The 22537-nt window shown below is 45.9% G+C and overlaps 1 protein-coding gene across 1 annotated transcript in view; it reads left to right on the top strand.

Annotated features, from left to right (window-relative positions):
* Positions 1-21923, top strand: part of MBOAT4 (membrane bound ghrelin O-acyltransferase MBOAT4) — a 66994-nt gene extending 45071 nt beyond the window's left edge. Inside the window, exons 2-3 of the mRNA XM_077260455.1 lie at positions 16527-16751; positions 20505-21923. Coding sequence (XP_077116570.1) covers positions 16567-16751; positions 20505-21435 — 1116 coding nt within the window. The 5' untranslated portion in view covers positions 16527-16566 and the 3' untranslated portion in view covers positions 21436-21923. The remainder of the gene's footprint in view (positions 1-16526; positions 16752-20504) is intronic.
* The last annotated feature ends 614 nt before the right edge of the window (positions 21924-22537 follow it).

The following is a 22537-nucleotide window of genomic DNA, read 5'->3' as shown; positions in this document are numbered from 1 at the left end:
GACGGGGATGTGAAAAAAAAAAAAAAGAAACGAAAGGCACGGGTTCAGACGCAGTGGCGGGGTGCGCGGACGGGGATGTGGAAAAAAAAAAAAAGAAACGAAAGGCACGGGTTCAGACGTAGTGGCGGGGTGCGCGGACGGGGATGTGGAAAAAAAAAAAAAGAAACGAAAGGCACGGGTTCAGACGCAGTGGCGGGGTGCGCGGACGGGGATGTGGAAAAAAAAAAAAAAGAAACGAAAGGCACGGGTTCAGACGCAGTGGCGGGGTGCGCGGACGGGCATGTGGAAAAAAAAAAAAGAAACGAAAGGCACGGGTTCAGACGCAGTGGCGGGGTGCGCGGACGGGGATGTGGAAAAAAAAAAAAAGAAACGAAAGGCACGGGTTCAGACGCAGTGGCGGGGTGCGCGGACGGGGATGTGGAAAAAAAAAAAAAAGAAACGAAAGGCACGGGTTCAGACGCAGTGGCGGGGTGCGCGGACGGGGATGTGGAAAAAAAAAAAAGAAACGAAAGGCACGGGTTCAGACGCAGTGGCGGGGTGCGCGGACGGGGATGTGGAAAAAAAAAAAAAGAAACGAAAGGCACGGGTTCAGACGCAGTGGCGGGGTGCGCGGACGGGGATGTGGAAAAAAAAAAAAAGAAACGAAAGGCACGGGTTCAGACGCAGTGGCGGGGTGCGCGGACGGGGATGTGGAAAAAAAAAAAAAGAAACGAAAGGCACGGGTTCAGACGCAGTGGCGGGGTGCGCGGACGGGGATGTGGAAAAAAAAAAGAAACGAAAGGCACGGGTTCAGACGCAGTGGCGGGGTGCGCGGACGGGGATGTGGAAAAAAAAAAAAAGAAACGAAAGGCACGGGTTCAGACGCAGTGGCGGGGTGCGCGGACGGGGATGTGGAAAAAAAAAAAAAGAAACAAAAGGCACGGGTTCAGACGCAGTGGCGGGGTGCGCGGACGGGGATGTGGAAAAAAAAAAAAAGAAACGAAAGGCACGGGTTCAGACGCAGTGGCGGGGTGCGCGGACGGGGATGTGGAAAAAAAAAAAAAGAAACGAAAGGCACGGGTTCAGACGCAGTGGCGGGGTGCGCGGACGGGGATGTGGAAAAAAAAAAAAGAAACGAAAGGCACGGGTTCAGACGCAGTGGCGGGGTGCGCGGACGGGGATGTGGAAAAAAAAAAAAAGAAACGAAAGGCACGGGTTCAGACGCAGTGGCGGGGTGCGCGGACGGAGATGTGGAAAAAAAAAAAAGAAACGAAAGGCACGGGTTCAGACGCAGTGGCGGGGTGCGCGGACGGGGATGTGGAAAAAAAAAAAAAAGAAACGAAAGGCACGGGTTCAGACGCAGTGGCGGGGTGCGCGGACGGAGATGTGGAAAAAAAAAAAAGAAACGAAAGGCACGGGTTCAGACGCAGCGGCGGGGTGCGTGGACGGGGATATGGAGGAGAAAAGTGAGCATGAGTGTTGATCGGTGAACTGCGTCACCAATCAACGCTCGGCGGCACTAAGGGGGGTGAAAAAGAAAAGCGAGCACGAGTGTTGATCGGTGAACTGCGTCACCAATCAACGCTCGGCGGTTGCTAAATTTGGGCACGGACGGACGCGGCGCAAAGTGAGGGTGGAGGGGGAAGGGGGGATGGGGGGGGTAAGGGGGGATGGGGGGAGGGTAAGGGGGGGATGGGGGGGTAAGAAAGATCGGGCCGGGATCGGGGTATCAACACTTACGGTTGTAGTCTCTCTTCTTTCTTCTGTCTTCTTTCTTCTGTCTTCTTTCTTTCTGTTTTTTCAGCGAGAATTATGGTGTCACAGGCTACTGTGGCACCACAAGTCTCAGCACAGGAGGGGGATCTGACAGCGTGACCGCTCTGCAGGAACCCTCACCAAGTGTGAGGATTCCTGAAGAGCGGTCAGACAGGTCAGGGACAGGTGACACAGGTCACAGAGCGGTCACACCGCTGCTGTGACCTGTGATTGGTGGGATCGATGATCACATCGATCCCACCAATCAGGGGAGGCCCTGGTGACGCCGGTGTTGCTAGGCACCAGCCTATGATCGGAGCTCACAGCTCCGGTCATAGGCAGGTTACCGGCAGGTCACCAGCAAGTGACCGGCAGGTGACCAGCAGGTCATCGGCAGGTCACTATCAGGGCACAGCGCGGTCATACCGCTGCTGTGCCCTGTGATTGGCGCGATCGACGATCACATCGATCGCGCCAATCACACCTGCAGGATCCGGAGCACAAGGAGGCAGGGCACAGGAGAGCAGAGGGGGCTGCGGAGCGCGTTACATGCAGGGCACAGCGCGGTAACACCGCCGCTGTGCCCTGCGATTGGCGCGATCGATATGATCGTCGATCGCGCCAATCCCAGGGGTTCTGGCCAGTGCCTGGCGTTGCCAGGCACCGGCCCCAGGATCGAGTACATCGGTACTCGATCCTAGCCTGGGACCTCACTGTTTCAGCCAATCTGATTGGCTGAAACAGTGAGAAAGGCTGTGATTCGCTGTTCAGAATTGAACAGCCAATCACAGCGATCGGGAGGCCGGGGGGGCGGTGCCATACCCCGAAATGCCGAGGCCATCTTCCGTACGGTAAGATGGCATCGGAATTTTAATGCGATCACTGCGACTTAAGTCGCGGTGTCGCATTAAAGGGCATGACGTACTATCCCGTCGGCGGTCATACGGGCCCACCCCACCTCGACGGGATAGTACGTCAAATGTCGGGAAGGGGTTAATGGCTTCAGAAAGGCCATTTCTGAAATTTGCGGCCAGAGCACACTCATTCCACTGAGTAAGCACGGACCATTTCCGAAATTTTTGGCAATACACTTCAGCTTCATCCTGGCCCTGAGAAATAGCCAGCAAGGCTTTTTCTGCCTGAATTTCAAGATTGGGTTCCTCGTAAAGCAATCCGAGCGCCAGAAAAAACGCATCAATATTCGCCAATGCCGGATCTCCTTGCGCTAGCGAGAAAGCCCAATCCTGAGGGTCGCCCCGCAAGAAAGAGATAACAATTTTAACTTGCTGAGCTGAGTCTCCAGACGAACGGGGTCTCAGAGAAAGAAACAATTTACAATTATTCCTGAAATTCCTAAACTTAAATCGATCTCCAGAGAACAGTTCAGGAATAGGTATTTTAGGTTCAGACATAGGACTACTGGTAACAAAATCTTGTATGCCCTGCACACGAGCAGCAAGCTGATCCACACTTGTAATCAGAGTCTGGACATTCATGTCTGCAGCAAGCTTAAGCCACTCAGAGGTAAAGGGGAGGAAGAAAGAGAGGAAAAAAAAAAAAAAAACTCAAAATTTCCTTTCTTATTATCCCACTTCTGCAATGCATTAAACATTCAACTTTGGCCTGGCATACTGTTATGACCCCAATGGCAGAGGGTCTCTGCAATAAATACCAAGTCTGCAAACACAAAAAACCAGCTCATAGGGCAGTGGTAACTGGGCTGACCGTATATCTAATCCTAGCACCACAAATAGCAGCAGCCGGGGAACGTGCCTACGTTGGTTCTAGACGTCTCGCGCCAGCCGGAGAACTAACTAACCCTAGAAGGGAAAAGATAGACCTTTCTTGCCTCCAGAGAAAAGACCCCAAAAGTTGGATACAAGCCCCCAACAAATAATAACGGTGAGGTAAGAAGAAAAGACAAACGTAAGAATGAACTAGGTATTTAGCAAAGAGAGGCCCACTGACTAATAGCAGAATATAGAAAGATGACTTATACGGTCAGCAAAAACCCTATCAAAAATATCCACGCTGGATATTCAAGAACCCCCGAACCGTCTAACGGTCCGGGGGGAGAATACCAGCCCCCTAGAGCTTCCAGCAAAATCAGGAATCACATTTAGTACAAGCTGGACAAAAAATAAGAGCAATACAAATAACCAAAAAACAAGGAAGCAGAACTTAGCTTAATTTTGCATGAACCAGGACCAGCAGACAGGAGCAAACAGAAAGGACTGATAACAGCGATGCCAGGCGCCAGACTAAGAATTCAGGAAGTTCATATAGCAACACCCCTGGACTAACGACCCAGGTGGGTGCCAAACTAGGGAAAGACAATCTCAGAGTCATACCACTAGTGACCACAAGAGGGAGCCAAAAAAGTCTAATTCACAACAGGTGGGCCCTTGGCACCCCAGTCCGACACTGAACATAGGAAAAACCACATACATTGAAAATGCAGAAATAATGTAATAACAAAAATATTTCTATATCAGAAACTTTATGTGATTGAACAAAACTACGCATATTTTTGGAATCAGCACATGAAACTCCATAAAACAGACATATAACCTTTGCTGATGATTTTTTTGTGTTGGTCAGTGTTATAGGACATTATGTAATGTATATGGTTTAATTCCATCTTTTATTTGTTGTACTTTGCTGCCATCTACTGGCCGTAGTTATATTATGTTGTTCATGTATTATTACTGCGCTTTACCCATAATACCTTTCTTTCTGCAACTCCTCCTATCTTTATCTCACTTCCTTCTTCTTGGTCAGTGCCATCTTGGACAACACATGCTTTAGGACTGGAGAAAGGATTCTCTTGTTACCTCTAACTTTGTGCTTCTAATATCAGCTCTAACTTCTACCTCATCTTCATCCCATCATCTGTTGAATTCATCACTGCATCATCCTTCCGGATTAATCACGTGCAGCTCATCAGGATTAGAGGCACAAATTAGCGAGTTAATGCTATCTGCTATTGGCCCCCTCCTCTTCTCTCTATACACTTCCCCTATTGGACAAACAATCAGCAGATTTGGGTTCCAGTACCATCTCTATGCTGACGACACCCAATTATACACTTCTTCCCCTGACATCACCCCTACCCTAATTCAAAATACCAAGCATTGTCTGTCTGCTGTCTCTAACATCATGTCCTCCCTCTATCTGAAACTAAATCTCTCCAAAACGGAACTACTTGTGTTTCTCCCTTCTACTAACCTCTCTCTACCCAACATCGAAATTATCCTGGAGGGTTCAACCATAACTCCGAAGCAGCATGCCCGCTGTCTTGGGGTCATATTCGACACCGAACGTTCCTTTACTCCCTATATCCGATCACTCACTCGCTCTTGTCACCTGCATCTTAAGACTGAGTCACACATAACGATATCGTTAACGATATCGTTGCAACGTCACACTTTTGGTGACGTAGCCAACGATCCCGCTAACGATCTCGTTATGTGTGACAGCGACCAACGATCAGGCCCCTGCTGGGAGGTCGTTGGTCGATGGGAATGATCAGGACCTTTTTTTCGTCGCTGATCACCCGCTGTCATCGCTGGATCGGTGTGTGTGACGCCGATCCAGCGATGTGTTCACTTGTAACCAGGGTAAATATCGGGTTACTAAGCGCAGGGCCGCGCTTAGTAACCGGATATTTACCCTGGCTACCATTGTAAAACTAAAAAAAAAAACAGTACATACTCACATTCTGATGTCTGTCACGTCCCCCGGCGTCCACAGGGTTAAAACTGCTTTCGGCAAGAGCTCTGCTAATATGCACGCGCTGCTGCCGAGAGCTTCCCTGCACTGACTGTGTCAGCGCCAGCCGTAAAGCAGAGCACAGCGGTGACGTCACCGCTGTTACTGCCGGCGCTGACACATTCAGTGCATGCCGGTGGACGCCGGCGGGGGACGTGACAGACATCAGAATGTGAGTATGTAGTGTTTTTTTTTTTAACTTTTACAATGGTAACCAGGTTACTAAGCGTGGCCCTGCACTTAGTAACCCGATGTTTACCCTGGTTACCCGGGTGCTGCAGGGGGACTTCGGCATCGTTGAAGACAGTTTCAACGATGCCAAAGTCGTTCCCCTGATCGTTGGTCGCTGGAGAGAGCTGTCTGTGTGACAGCTCCCCAGCGACCACACAACGACTTACCAACGATCACGGCCAGGTCGTATCGCTGGTCGTGATCGTTGGTAAGTCGTTTAGTGTAACGGTACCTTTAAAAACATCTCCAGAATCCGACCTTTTCTCACCTTTGAAACTGCTAAGACTCTTGCTGTCGCTCTTATTCATTCTCGTCTGGACTACTGCAACTCTCTTCTGATCGGTCTCCCTCTTACCAAACTTTCTCCTCTCCAATCCATCTTGAATGCGGCAGCCAGGGTCATATTTCTGTCCAGCCGCGTCACCGATGCCTCCATCTTGTGCCAGTCATTACACTGGCTACCCATTCGCTACAGGGTCCAGTATAAACTCATCTCTCTCACCCACAAAGCTCTCCACAGTTCTGCACCACCTTATATCTCCTCTCTCATCTCTGTCTATCGCCCTACACGTGCCCTCTGTTCTACAAATGACCTAAGACTAACATCCCCTGTAATCCGAACCTCGCACCTCCGTCTCCAAGACTTCTCTCATGCTGCGCCAGCTCTCTGGAATGCACTTCCCCAGACGATGAGACTGATACCTAGCCCCGACCTATTCAAGTGTGCTTTAAAAACCCATCTCTTCAAACAAGCCTACCACATCAACTACTCAGTAAACAAACTTTGCCCTGTTCCCTCCTTCCAAATATTATTCTGAATCTGCACCCTACTATTCATCTGTCTCCACACCCTCCATGCACATGATAACTGCACTTGATACTTGACTATTGCACCTTTCCCCTTCCCGACCTGTGACGCCACGTAGGCGTCATGAAAGTCTGTGCCAATCCGACCTGTGACGCCTATGTGGCGTCATGGAGGAATCGCGTCCCTGCAGATCGGGTGAAAGAGTAAACTCCAATTTCACCCGATCTGCAGGGACAGGGGAGTGGTACTTCAGCCCAGGGGGGGTGGCTTCGCCCGCCCGTGGCTACGATCGCTCTGATTGGCTGTTGAAAGTGAAACAGCCAATCAGAGCAATTTGTAATATTTCACCTATGAAAAGTGGTGAAATATTACAATCCAGCCATGGCCGATGCTGCAATATCATCGGCCATTGCTGGAAACCCTGATCTGCCCCCTGCCACCGCCACCGATCTCCTCCCCAGGCCTCCTTTCTGCCCCGTACTGTGGTCCGCTCCCCTCCGTCCTCCTGTCCGCTCCCCCGTCCTCCTGTCTGCTCCCCCTGTGCTCCGATCCACCCCCCGTGCTCCGATCCCCCCCCTTGCTCCGATCTCCCCCCCATACTTACCGAGCCTCCCGGTGTCCATCCGTCTTCTTCATGGGCGCCGCCATCTTCCAAAATGGCAGGCGCATGCGCAGTGCGCCCGCCGAATCTGCCAGCCGGCAGATTCGTTCCAGGTACATTTTGATCACTGTGATAAAACCTATCACAGTGATCAAAATAAAAAAATAGTAAATGAACCCCCCCTTTATCACCCCCATAGGTAGGGACAATAATAAAATAAAGATAATATTTTTTTTTTTTTCCCCCACTAGGGTTAGGGTTAGGGCTAGGGTTAGGGGTGTGTTGGGGTTAGGGTTGTGATTAGGGTTATATCTAGAGTTGGGATTAGGGTTTGGGGTGTGTTGGGGTTAGTGTTGGAGTTAGAATTGAGGGGTTTCCACTGTTTAGGGTCTCCAAACGCAACATGGCACCACCATTGAATCCAGCCAATCTTGCGTTCAAAAAGTCAAATGGTGCTCCCTCCCTTCCGAGCCCCGACGTGCGCCCAAACAGTGGTTTACCCCCACATATAGGGTACCGACATACTCAGGACAAACTGGGAAACAATTATTGGGGTTCAATTTCTCCTGTTACCCTTGCGAAAATAAAAAATTGCTTACTAAAACATAATTTTTGAGGAATGAAAAATTATTTTTTATTTTCACGGCTCTGCGTTATAAACTTCTGTGAAGCACTTTGGGGTTCAAAGTGCTCACCACACATCTAGATAAGTTCTTTGGGGGGTCTAGTTTCCAAAATGGGGTCACTTGTGGGGGGTTTCTACTGTTTAGGCACATCAGGGGCTCTGCAAATGCAACGTGATGCCCGCAGACCATTCCATCAAATTCTGCATTTCAAAACATCACTGCTTCCCTTCCAAGCCCCGACGTGTGCCCAAACAGTGATTTACCCCCACATATGGGGTACCAGCGTACTCAGGACAAACTGGGCAACAACTATTGGGGTCCAATTTCTCCTGTTACCCTTGTGAAAATAAAAAATTGCTTGCTAAAACATCATTTTTGAGGAAAGAAAAATGATTTTTATTTTCACGGCTCTGCGTTGTAAACTTCTGTGAAGCACTTGGGGGTTCAAAGTGCTCACCACATATCTAGATAAGTTCCTTGGGGGGTCTGGTTTTCAAAATGGGGTCACTTGTGGGGGGTTTCTACTGTTTGGGCACATCAGGGGCTCTGCAAACGTAACATGATGCCCGCAGACCATTCCATCAAAGTCTGCATTCCAAAACGTCACTACTTCCCTTCCGAGCCCCAACGTGTGCCCAAACAGTGGTTGCCCCCCACATATGGGGTATCAGCGTACTCAGCACAAACTGGACAACAAATTTTCGGGTCCAATTTCTCCTGTTACTCTTGTGAAAATAAAAAATTGCGGGCTAAAAAATAATTTTTGAGGAAAGAAAAATGAGTTCCATGGGAGGTCTAGTTTCCAAAATGGGGTCACATGTGGGGGAGCTCCAATGTTTAGGCACACAGGGGCTCTCCAAACGCGACATGGTGTCCGCTAACGATTGGAGCTAATTTTTCATTAAAAAAGTCAAATGGCGCTCCTTCCCTTCCGAGCCATGCCGTGTGCGCAAACAGTAGTTTACCCCCACATGTGAGGTATTGGTGTACTCAGGAGAAATTGCCCAATAAATTTTAGGATACATTTTATCCTGTTGCCCATGTGGAAATGAACAAATTGAGGCTAAAAAATTTTTTGTGCAAAAAAACCGTACTTTTTCATTTTTACAGATCAATTTGTGAAGCACCTGGGGGTTCAAAGTGCTCACTATGCATCTAGATAAGTTCCTTGGAGGGTCTAGTTTCCAAAATGCAGTAACTTGTGGGGGAGATCCAATGTTTAGGCACACAGGGGCTCTCCAAACGCGACATGGTGTCCACTAACGATTGGAGCCAATTTTTCATTCAAAAGTCAAATGGCGCTCTTTCCCTTCTGAGCCTTGCCGTGTGCACAAACAGTGGTTTATGACCATATATGAGGTATCGGTGTACTCAGGAGAAATTGCCCAACACATTTTAGGATTCATTTATCCTGTTGCCCATGTGGAAATGAACAAATTGAGGGTAAAAAAAATTTTGTGCAAAAAAACCGTACTTTTTCATTTTTACGGATCAATTTGTGAAGCACCTGGGGGTTCAAAGTGCTCACTATGCATCTAGATAAGTTCCTTGGGGGGTCTAGTTTCCAAAATGGGGTCGCTTGTGGGGGAGCTCCAATGTTTAGGCACACAGGGGCTCTCCAAACGCGACATGGTGTCCGCTAAAGATTGGAACCAATTTTTCATTGAAATAGTCAAATGGCGCTCCTTCCGTTCCGAGCCCTGTTGTGCGCCCAAACAGTGGTTCCCCCCCACATATGGGGTATCGGCGTACTCAGGACAAATTGTACAATAACTTTTCGGGTCCAGTTTCTCTTTTTACCCTTGGGAAAATAAAAAAATTGTTGCTAAAAGATCATTTTTGTGACTAAAAAGTTAAATGTTAATTTTTTCCTTCCATGTTGCTTCTGCTGCTGTGAAGCACCTGAAGGGTTAATAAACTTCTTGAATGTGGTTTTGAGTACCTTGAGGGGTGCAGTTTTTAGAATGGTGTCACTTTTGGGTATTTTCAGCCATATTGACCCCTCAAACTGACTTCAAATGTGAGGTGGTCCCTAAAAAAAATGGTTTTGTAAATTTTCGTTCTATTTTGTGTCACATAACTCTCTCGTTTACCAGAATAAAAATTCAAAATTTTAAAATTGCGAAATTTTTTAAATTTTAGCCAAATTTCCATTTTTTCACAAATAAACACAAAAATTATGAACCTAAATTTACAACTAACATGAAGCCCAATATGTCACGAAAAAACAAACTCAGAACCGCAAGGATCCGTTGAAGCGTTCCTGAGTTATTACCTCATAAAGGGACACTGGTCAGAATTGCAAAAAACGGCCAGGTCATTAAGGTCAAAATAGGCTGGGTCATGAAGGGGTTAAACACACGGGCTGATGACCGGATCATGCAGCTTTATATGAAAATCCCTATTTATTATAATTGCCAGGCCTGAAATGACAAGCGCTTTTCACCTATTGTGTCCCCCCATTTCCTTGTAGATTGTAAGCTTTGCGAACAGGGACCTCTCTCCTAATGTCACTGTTTAAATTGTCTTAACTTGTATTGAATTTATTGTCTGTACATGTCCCCGCTTAATTGTAAAGTGCTGCGGAATATGTTGGCACCATATAAATAAAAATTATTATTATTATTATTATTATACAGAGAACAATGTTCACACCGCTCAGACACATGTCACCCATGTACATAGATAGGTGGCAGAATACTGCACTATGCATTACTCACATTGTACACTTTACATTACTTATACACTGTACATTACAATCATACAATGTAAACAAATAAAAGACGCATGTCACTATTCACATTACATGTAAAACCGTATGACACGGTACACATAGCGCGATTCTTGTCTTCGGAGGAAGGTGTTGTGATCCGCTTTTTGGGCTCCCCTAGTGGTGGCTGGTGGTACTGGAGACTTGTGTGTTCTTTTCTGCCTCAGCTCACCTGCTTCCATCAGTTTTGGGAGTTCCCTATTTAGCCTTGCTCTCCAGTCCCTTCCTTGCCGGTCATCATTGTAACCTGAGTCTTTCAGTTGCATGTTCCTGCTACCAGTCTGCTGATCAGCTAAGTGGACTCTTGTCCTTTTTGTTTTGTATTTTTTGTCCAGTTTACAGTTTTCATTTCCTGTTACTGGAAGCTCTTGTGGACTGAAATTGCCACTCCTGTGTCATGAGTTGACACAGGAGTCTTAAAGTAATTTCAGGATGGGTTTTTGAAAGGGTTTTTCAGCTGACCGTGAAGTCCTCTTTTGTATCCTTCCTCTATCTAGTAAGTGGACCTCGCTTTGCTAAATCTACCTTCATACTGTGTATGTCTTTTCCTCTGAACTCACCGTTAATATATGTGGGGGCTACTATCATCTTTGGGGAATTTCACTAGAGGTAAGCCAGGTCTGTTCCTTCCTCTTCCAGGCGTAGTTAGTTCTCCGGCTGGCGCATGGCATCTAGGCAGCCGTAGGAATGCTTCCTGGCTACTGTTAGTTGTGTGGTAGATTTAGGTCACGGTCAGCTTGAGTTTCCATCACCCGAGGGCTAGTCTGTTATTTTGTGGTTCTGATGTTCCCATGCCATTGGGGAATCATGACAGTATGACCGGCCACTGTTAAAGTAATTGGCAGAAGAAAGGAGAGTAAAAGAAGTCTGTAGATTTTTTTTTTTTTTTTCCTCTTATGTTTGCTACTTAGTTGGCTCAGTTGTATTTCTGCTCTATTTACAGCCTTGCCTTTCTCTCCTTCTAATCCTTGAATGGCTCTGATCTCTCCGGTTTAAGGATGGACTCTCAGAGTTTGGCTGCAGGTTTAAATAATCTTGCTACGAAGGTTCAGAATTTACAAGATTATGTTATACGTACTCCTATTTCTGAACCTAAGATTCCTACACCAGAGGTATTTTCCGGAGAGAGATCTCGGTTTCTGAATTTCAAATGTAATTGTAAATTATTCCTTTCTCTCAGACCTCACTCCTCTGGAGATCCTGTTCAGCAGGTTAAGATTGTGATTTCTTTGCTGCGAGGTGACCCTCAAAATTGGGCATTTTCATTGACACCAGGGGATCCTGCGTTGCTCAATGTGAATGCGTTTTTTCTGGCTTTAGGGTTGCTGTATGAGGAACCTAATTTGGAGATTCAAGCTGAAAAAGCTTTAATAGCCCTGTCTCAAGGGCAAGATGAAGCTGAGATATACTGCCAAAAATTTCGTAAATGGTCTGTGCTTACTCAGTGGAATGAGTGTGCCCTAGCGGCAATTTTCAGAGAAGGCCTTTCTGATGCCGTTAAGGATGTCATGGTGGGGTTTCCTACGCCCACAGGTCTGAATGAGTCCATCACAATGGCGATTCAGATTGATCGGCGTTTGCGGGAGCGCAAACCCGTGCACCATTTGGCGGTATCTTCTGAAGGGACGCCAGAGAAAATGCAATGTGACAGAATTCTGTCAAGAAGCGAGCGGCAGAATTATAGGCGCAAAAATGGCTTGTGCTTCTACTGTGGTGATTCCGCGCATGTTATATCAGCATGCTCTAAACGTACTAGGAAGGTTGACAAGTCTGTTTCTATTGGCACTTTACAGTCTAAATTTCTTCTGTCTGTAACTCTGATTTGTTCATTATCAGTTATTACCGTGGATGCCTATGTGGACTCTGGCGCCGCTCTGAGTCTCATGGATTGGTCCTTCGCCAGGCGCTGTGGGTTTGATTTGGAGCCTCTGGAAGTTCCTATACCTCTGAAGGGTATTGATTCTACACCTCTGGCTTGTAATAGACCACAGTTCTGGACGCAAGTGACTATGCGTATGACTCCAGACCATCAGGAGATGATTCGCTTCCTCGTGTTGCATAATTTACATGATGTGTTAGTGCTTGGATTACCATGGTTGCAATCTCATAACCCAGTACTGGACTGGAAAACTATGTCTGTGTTAAGCTGGGGATGTCGGGGGGCTCATGGGGACATACCTTTGGTTTCTATCTCGTCATCTATTCCCTCTGAGGTTCCGGCATTTTTGTCGGATTTTGGGGATATTTTTGAAGAGCCTAAAATTGGTTCTCTCCCTCCCCACAGAGAGTGTGATTGCGCCATAGATCTGATTCCAGGCAGTAAATTTCCAAAGGGTCGTTTGTTTAACCTATCTGTACCTGAGCATGCTGCCATGCGAGAGTATGTTAAGGAGTCCCTGGAAAAGGGACATATTCGTCCTTCTTCATCACCTTTAGGAGCTGGGTTTTTCTTTGTCTCTAAAAAGGATGGCTCGCTGAGGCCTTGTACTGATTATCGACTCCTGAATAAAATTACTGTCAAATATCAGTATCCGTTGCCGCTGCTTACTGATTTGTTTGCTCGCATAAGGGGGGCTAAGTGGTTCTCCAAGATTGATCTCCGTGGGGCGTATAATTTGGTGCGAATTAAGCAAGGGGATGAGTGGAAAACCGCATTTAATACGCCTGAGGGCCACTTTGAGTATTTAGTAATGCCTTTCGGCCTTTCTAATTCACCTTCAGTTTTTCAGTCCTTTATGCATGATATTTTCCGTGAATATCTGGATAAATTTATGATTGTGATTTTTTCTGAGGACTGGGAGTCTCATGTTCAGCAGGTCAGGAGGGTTTTTCAGGTCTTGCGGGAGAATTCTCTGTGTGTAAAGGGTTCTAAGTGTGTTTTTGGGGTTCAAAAGATTTCCTTTTTGGGGTACATTTTTTCCCCTTCTTCTGTTGAGATGGACCCTGTCAAGGTTCGGGCTATTTGTGACTGGACGCAGCCTACTTCTCTAAAGGGTCTTCAGAAGTTCTTGGGCTTTGCTAATTTTTATCGTCGATTTATAACTGGTTTTTCTGGTGTTGCTAAGCCTCTTACGGATTTGACTAAGAAGGGTGCTGATGTTGCCAATTGGTCCTCTGCCGCTGTGGAGGCCTTTCGGGAACTTAAGCGCCGCTTTTCGTCTGCCCCTGTGTTGCGCCAGCCTGATGTCTCTCTCCCCTTTCAGGTTGAGGTCGATGCTTCCGAGATCGGAGCGGGGGCGGTTTTGTCGCAGAAAAGTTCCGATTGCTCAGTGATGAGACCTTGTGCGTTCTTTTCTCGAAAATTTTCTGCCGCCGAAAGAAATTATGATGTCGGTAATCGGGAGCTTTTGGCCATGAAGTGGGCATTTGAGGAGTGGCGTCATTGGCTTGAGGGTGCTAGACATCAGGTGGTGGTTTTGACTGATCACAAGAATCTGATTTATCTTGAGTCTGCCAGGCGCCTGAATCCTAGACAGGCGCGCTGGTCGTTGTTTTTCTCTCGGTTTAATTTTGTGGTCTCATATCTACCAGGTTCTAAGAATGTGAAGGCAGATGCCCTTTCTAGGAGTTTTGAGCCTGATTCCCCTGGTGATTCGGAACCTACAGGTATCCTTAAGGACGGGGTGATATTATCCGCTATTTCCCCAGATCTGCGACGTGCTTTGCAAGAGTTTCAGGCGGATAGACCTGATCGCTGTCCACCTGGTAGACTGTTTGTTCCTGATGATTGGACCAGTAGAGTCATCTCGGAGGTTCATTCTTCTACGCTGGCGGGTCATCCTGGAATTTTTGGTACCAGGGATTTGGTGGCTAGATCCTTCTGGTGGCCATCTCTGTCTCGAGATGTGCGTGTTTTTGTGCAGTCTTGTGATGTGTGTGCTCGGGCCAAGCCTTGTTGTTCTAGGGCTAGCGGGTTGTTGTTGCCCTTGCCTATTCCGAAGAGGCCTTGGACGCACATCTCGATGGACTTTATTTCTGATCTTCCTGTCTCTCAGAGGATGTCTGTTATCTGGGTGGTGTGTGACCGTTTTTCTAAGATGGTTCATTTGGTGCCATTGCCGAAGTTGCCTTCCTCGTCTGAGTTGGTTCCTTTGTTTTTTCAAAATGTGGTTCGCTTGCATGGTATTCCTGAAAATATCGTTTCTGATAGGGGTACCCAGTTCGTTTCTAGATTTTGGCGGGCATTCTGTGCCAGGTTGGGCATTGATTTGTCTTTTTCGTCTGCCTTCCATCCTCAGACTAATGGCCAGACGGAGCGAACTAATCAGACTTTGGAGACGTATTTGAGGTGTTTTGTGTCTGCGGATCAGGATGATTGGGTTGCCTTTTTGCCGTTGGCGGAGTTTGCTCTTAATAATCGGGCTAATTCGGCCACTTTGGTTTCCCCTTTCTTTTGCAATTCGGGGTTTCATCCCCGTTTTTCTTCTGGTCAGGCGGAGTCTTCGGATTGTCCTGGAGTAGATGCTGTGGTGGATCGGTTGTATCGGATTTGGGAACAAGTGGTGGACAATTTGAATTTGTCCCAGGAGAGGACTCAGCGGTTTGCTAACCGCCAGCGTCGGGTTGGTCCTCGCCTTCGTGTTGGGGACTTGGTGTGGTTGTCTTCCCGTTTTGTCCCAATGAGGGTTTCTTCTCCTAAATTTAAGCCTCGGTTCATCGGTCCCTATAGGATTTTGGAGATTATTAACCCTGTTTCCTTTCGTTTGGACCTCCCGCCATCTTTCGCTATCCATAATGTGTTCCATCGGTCGTTGTTGTGGAGATACGAGGTGCCGGTGGTTCCTTCTGCTGAGCCTCCTGCTCCTGTGCTGGTTGAGGGTGAATTGGAGTACGTTATAGAGAAGATCTTGGACTCCCGTATTTCCAGGCGGAGACTCCAGTATCTGGTTAAATGGAAGGGCTATGGTCAGGAAGATAATTCTTGGGTAACTGCCTCTGATGTTCATGCCTCGGATTTGGTTCGTGCCTTTCATAGGGCTCATCCAGGTCGCCCTGGCGGTTCTTGTGAGGGTTCGGTGCCCCCTCCTTAAGGGGGGGTACTGTTGTGATCCGCTTTTTGGGCTCCCCTAGTGGTGGCTGGTGGTACTGGAGACTTGTGTGTTCTTTTCTGCCTCAGCTCACCTGCTTCCATCAGTTTTGGGAGTTCCCTATTTAGCCTTGCTCTCCAGTCCCTTCCTTGCCGGTCATCATTGTAACCTGAGTCTTTCAGTTGCATGTTCCTGCTACCAGTCTGCTGATCAGCTAAGTGGACTCTTGTCCTTTTTGTTTTGTATTTTTTGTCCAGTTTACAGTTTGTCATTTCCTGTTACTGGAAGCTCTTGTGGACTGAAATTGCCACTCCTGTGTCATGAGTTGACACAGGAGTCTTAAAGTAATTTCAGGATGGGTTTTTGAAAGGGTTTTTCAGCTGACCGTGAAGTCCTCTTTTGTATCCTTCCTCTATCTAGTAAGTGGACCTCGCTTTGCTAAATCTACCTTCATACTGTGTATGTCTTTTCCTCTGAACTCACCGTTAATATATGTGGGGGCTACTATCATCTTTGGGGAATTTCACTAGAGGTAAGCCAGGTCTGTTCCTTCCTCTTCCAGGCGTAGTCAGTTCTCCGGCTGGCGCATGGCATCTAGGCAGCCGTAGGAATGCTTCCTGGCTACTGTTAGTTGTGTGGTAGATTTAGGTCACGGTCAGCTTGAGTTTCCATCACCCGAGGGCTAGTCTGTTATTTTGTGGTTCTGATGTTCCCATGCCATTGGGGAATCATGACAGGAAGGAATGCAGCTGAACAGTCCATCAATCCTACAGTGCTCCAAGCTGTAATAGTAAGAAGTTAAGCATCGTTGTTTTATATTCATATGACATAGAGCTTGTAAACATGAAAATGCTATTTTTTACTTACTTTTTAAGCTATTCGTATATAAACTAAGGTTTTGACGAGATACTTATTAACTTTTGTAGTACAAACTGTATTGTTGTCCTTTGTATTTCAGATACTTCTATCTACTAGCTGGAGGAGTGATTTTAGCCAGTATGTCAATGGGTCGTTATGCCATATTGGTGTTCACCCCTGCCCTGGGTGCTACAGTGATATTTCACACAGTCAGCTACCATTTCGTACACAGATGGGCCTTTCTGCTGCAGATGGCATGGCAAACTGTGTGCCACCTATGGATGATATACAGACAATACTATTTAGAGGAAATAATGACTGTAGAGTAAGTATAACAGACCAGAAAAGATACAATATCCAGATATCAGAAAACAAAAGGGGACTGATCCTGGCAAGATGTATATAGTTTATAAATCAGTGATGGCACATCGCTAGGACATGCCATTAATTGTAATTGTTTTTTTTGTTTTTTTTTCTTTACATGTACAGTAGGGGAAATAAATACTTGATCCCTTGCTGATTTTGTAAGTTTGCCCACTGACAAAGACATGAACAGTCTATAATTTTAAAGGTAGGTTACTTTTAACATTGAGAGAATATCAAAAATAAAATCTAGACAATCACATTGTATGAATTATATACATGTATTTGCATTTGCAGGGAGAAATAAGTATTTGATCCCTCTGGCAAACAAGACTTAATACTTGGTGGCAAAACCCTTGTTGGCAAGCACAGCAGTCAGACTTTTTTGTAATGGATGATGAGGTTTGTGCACATGTTAGCAATTCGGAGCTTCAACTCCCTCTGGCTAGGCCACACCATGACCTTAATGTGCTTCTTTTTTGAGCCACTCCTTTGTTGCCTTGGCTATATGTTTTGGGTCATTGTCTTGCTGGAAGACCCAGCCACAACCCATTTTTAATGTCCTGGTGGAGGGAATGAGGTTGTCACTCAGGATTTTACGGTACATGGCTCCATCCATTCTCCCATTGATGAGGTGAAGTAGTCCTGTGCCCTTAGCAGAGAAACACCCCCAAAACATAATGTTTCCACCTCCATGCTTGACAGTGGGGTGGGTGTTCTTTGGGTCATAGGCAGCATTTCTCTTCCTCCAAGCACGGCGAGTTGAGTTAATGCCAGAGACCTCAATTTTTGTCTCATCTGACCACAGCACCTTCTCCCAATCACTCTCAGAATCATCCAGGTGTTCATTGGTAAACTTCAGATGGGCCTGCATATGTGCCTTCTTGAGCAGGGGGACCTTGCGGCCACTGTAGGATTTTAAACCTTTACGATGTAAAGTGTTACCAATGGTGTTCTTGGTGACTGTGGTCCCAGCTGCCTTGAGATCCTTAACAAGTTCCCCCCGTGTAGTTATAGGCTGATCTCTCACCTTCCTCATGATCAAGGATACCCAACAAGTTAAATTTTGAATGGTACCTCAGATCAATGTTGATTGTCAGTCATTTTGTATTTCTTCCATTTTCTTACTATTGCACCAACAGTTGTCTCCTTCTCGCCCTTATTTATGGTTTTGTAGCCCATTCCAGCTTTGTGCAATTCTATAATCTTGTCCCTGACATCCTTATAAGGCTGCCGTCACACTAGCAGTATTTGGTCAGTATTTTACATCAGTATTTGTAAGTCAAAACCAGGAGTGGGTGATAAATGCAGAAGTGGTGATTATGTTTCTATTATACTTTTCCTCTATTTGTTCCACTCCTGGTTTTGGCTTACAAATACTTATGTAAAATACTGATCAAATACTGCTAGTGTGACGGCAGCCTAAAGCTCTTTGGTCTTGGCCTTGTTGTAGAGGTTACAGTCTGACTAATTAATTGAATCTGTGGACAGGAGTCTTTGATAAAGGTGACTATGTAAGACAGCTGTCTTTAATGCAGGTAACGAGTTGATTAGGAGCATCTAACTGATCTGTAGGAGTCAGAACTCTAAATGGTTAGTAGGGGATCAAAGACTTATTTCTCACTGCAACATGCAAATAAATTTATATAATGTATACAATGTGGTTTTCTGGATTTTATTTTTGATATTCTTGTCTCTCAATGTTAAAATTAACCTACCCTTAAAATTATAGACTGTTCATGTCTTTGTCAGTGGGCAAACGTACAAAATCAGCAAGGGATCAAATACTTATTTCCCCCACTGTAGTTGCTGCCAACCACTGGTTGTGCAGGAAATCCAACTGCAGGACGTCTCTATGTAGTGGATTTGAGGTGTGCTGAAGTTGGTGGCCAGCCCCACACTTTGTGATGGGAACAACCCTTCTAAAGGCCCCGTCACACTTAGCGAGATCGCTAGCGAGATCGCTGCTGAGTCACAAGTTTTGTGACGCAACAGCGACCTCAGTAGCGATCTCGCTATGTTTGACATGTACCAGCGACCAGGCCCCTGCTGTGAGATCGCTGGTCGTGTCGGAATGGCCTGGACCTTTTTTTGATCGTTGAGGTCCCGCTGACATCGCTGAATCGGTGTGTGCGACACGGATTCAGCGATGTCTTCACTGGTAACCAGGGTAAACATCGGGTTACTAAGCGCAGGGCCGCGCTTAGTAACCCGATGTTTACCCTGGTTACCATCGTAAATGTAAAAAAAAACAAACAGTACATACTCACATTCCGGTGTCCGTCAGGTCCCTTGCCGTCTGCTTCCCGCACTGACTGACTGCCGGCCGTAAAGTGAATGTACAGCACAGCGGTGACGTCACCGCTCTGCTGTTATGGCCAGCGCTCAGTCAGTGCAGGAAGCGGACGCCGGGGGACGCGAAGGTGAGTATGTACTGTTTGTTTTTTTACATTTTACACTGGTAACCAGGGTAAACATCGGGTTACTAAGCGCGGCCCTGCGCTTAGCAACCCGATGTTTACCCTGGTTATCCGGGGACCTCGGCATCGTTGGTCGCTGGAGAGTGGTCTGTGTGACAGCTCCCCAGCGACCACACAGCGACTAAACAGCGACGCTGCAGCGATCGGCATCGTTGTCTGTATCGCTGCAGCGTCTCTAAGTGTGACGGGGCCTTAAGGATGGGCGCTGAATAGAACAGGCATTTACATAGCATCTATCTGCCTGTTAGTTTTAGACTTGTAGTAAAAAAAAAAAAAGTCCTAGATACAGCATTTAATACAGGCCTCACATCTACACTAGAGTCAATATTATAGTGAAACCACCTATCAGTTGTTTTTGGAGTTTGTGAGGAAACCCACATAAACTTCATGTCGAGGTTGCCCTTGGTCGCATTCGAACCCAAAATATCAGAACTCCAATCTACCATGCTATTTACTGAGCCACCATACTATTTATAATCAGTTTTCAATTTTTGGTGGAAATACTTTTTACTTGTACCTGTCGTTTCAGGAGAACTTACAGCAGAATATCTGTATCTGCTTCCAGCTCCACCCGCCTCCTGCCTCTTTGTGTCTCCAACGAATTTTATGAGAACCATCTGTCATCTCTGTAATAAGGAAATCCGTCTTCACTGAACACAGATTTTACTCATGATTTGAGAATGACAGATCAGCTCAGGAGGAGAAATAAGCATTTTTTTCTGATAATATTATTTTTTTTAATTTTAATGTGTATTATTCATTTATTTAAAAAAAACAACCTTAAAACTACAGTATCTTTATTTTACTCACTTCTACAGCGCTTTACAGCCATTATCGGCACTGTCCCCATTGGGGCTCACAATCTAGATTCCCTATCAGTAAGTATTCAGAGTTTGGGAGAAAACCCACAAACTCCTTTAAGATGTTATCCTTGGTGGGATTTGAATCCAGGACCCCAGTGCTGCAAAGCACTGAGCCACCATGATTCCTCAGTACTCTAACCATGAACTGTGCACCTACCCCTTCCCCACAAATTAATGGCATGGGTAATCTGCTTAAAAGGGTTTATCCCACAATTACAACTTATCTCTTATCCATAGGATAGGTGTCATGTATTTGATCCTGTCCCAGAGACCTATGGGCAGATGATAAGTTTCAATCGTCGGATTTCCCCTTAGAAAACGTGTTAACTAGTCAAACTAATTTCTTGCATTTTCATGATATACTTTCTATAGGGTGTTCATCATGATTTCTTCTCTCATGCTGCTGACCCAAAAGATCACATCTCTAGCCTTGGATATCCATGAAAAGAAAGTGACGGTGAACATAGACGAGGCGAAGAAGAATGGTCTTCATCATCTGTCAGCGTGCTCCAAACTAGCGGTCCTCTCCTACTTACTGTTCTTCCCAGCACTTCTGGGTGGGCCGCTATGTTCATTTGTGGAATTCCAGAAGCAGATCAGTAACTGTAAAGTATGCGATATCCGGACTGTAATTAAAGCCTGCACCTTATTCTTCTTCTTCCATGCATTACAAAGTATATTGTTTGCCTACATAACCTTTCCATACGACCTCACAAACTGCAGGCGATGGGAATGTGTATGTGTAATGTGGAGCATGGCGTTGCTATTTAGACTGACCTACTACTCCCAGTGGCTGCTGGATGAAGCCTTATTATGCAGCGCAGGCTTTTACATAGGAGAAAGCTCCTACGGAGATTTTACTGACGGTAACATCTATACCTTAGAAACAACTCACAGAATCTCAGCTTTTGCCAGGACTTGGAATAAAAGCACGGCAAAGTGGCTCAGAAGACTCATATTCCAAAACTGCTCGAAGCAACCGTTACTGAGCACCTTCGCCTTTTCTGCTTGGTGGCATGGACTGTACCCCGGACAGATCTTTGGCTTCATGTGTTGGGCTTTGATGGTAGAAGCCGATTACCGGATCCATGCCAAGTTAGGCGTTATTTTAAAGTCACCTATTATCAGATTTTTATACAAAGTAATAACTTGGGTCGAGACACAAATGATTATTGCTTTTATCATGTTAGCTGTAGAAATGAGGAGCTTGACAATGCTGTTGGCACTCCTCCGCTCCTTCAATAGTTTATTTCCTTTTTTCTACTGTGTATTATTGATAGTCCTGGTAAAAATAAAAGCATAACATCATAAACCCTGTTACTATGCCAAGCTAAGTACACAGCTATGAGCCAGAATAGAGATCGGCAATGTAAGAACACCTCGTACTAGACCCTGCTTGCTTTATGTAGATAAAGGCCTAAAAAAAAGGATTGACAGTAGAAGTTCCTAAAATAAAGGATCACTGAAGCCTTCTGGACATAAAGCTACAAAGAAGTGTTCCTGCATCGTAATCTGTGACTTGGAGTAAGCTTTCTGTTTTGCACCAATATTGATCCCCATGCACATCTGTTGTAATCTGAGGAAAATACTGATTTAACTATCGTTTACACTTTGATCACCAATTTTTTCATTTTTTTTTTCAAAAATGTTAATAAAAATATATTTTTTTGCTTTTTTATTTGTTTTATGTAACAATTGTATTACCCTAGTCCTAACCTCAACCCCAACCCCAACCCTAACCCAACTCTTAAGCCTAACCCTAGCCCTAGTTCTAACTCTACACAATCCCTAACCCTAGTTAAGGTTAGAAAAAGTGTAACAATATAAAAGTAATTCCTAGTAATAACTGAAGAGAGTAATTTTCTGCACTGCACTTGATTCAATCCCGTCTTTGTTCATTACATGCTAATCTTCTGCTGTCATCTCCGTCACTGATTATGTAAAGCGCAGCAATGGACATAAATTTGTCATCAGTTGCTGTGCTCACTTCACTATAATGATCGTTGTCATTTTGGTTACTACCTATGCAGAGCGCAGCAACAATGACAAACTCATCTCACCTGTTATGCTCTGCATAATCAGTTCCATGCGGGCACTCACTTGCACGTCGCGTGGGGAAGGGGCAAAATTTTGCCCCCTTAGACACTATGGCAACCAGGGCAGTTGCTCCTTTGCTAGACCTCATGCTACTCCACTGCCTGGGCCTCACTTTACATGCATGGACGACTGAAGAATCCTATTCTGTTTTGAAGCTTTAGTTTTGAGCCATAGGGAAGGGGCAACATTTTGAACTCCCAGGGTAGCCGCCCCCCTGCCCCAATCCATGCTACGTTACCGCTCACTTTTCAGGCATGAGTGACTGAAACATCTTATTGTCCACCAAATTACATACACCGACTGCAAGA

This window comes from Ranitomeya variabilis, chromosome 1 (assembly GCF_051348905.1).
Source record: "Ranitomeya variabilis isolate aRanVar5 chromosome 1, aRanVar5.hap1, whole genome shotgun sequence".
Lineage (NCBI taxonomy): Eukaryota > Metazoa > Chordata > Amphibia > Anura > Dendrobatidae > Ranitomeya > Ranitomeya variabilis.
Note: the sequence above shows the minus strand (reverse complement) of the source record. Positions and strands in the feature narration are given on the sequence as shown.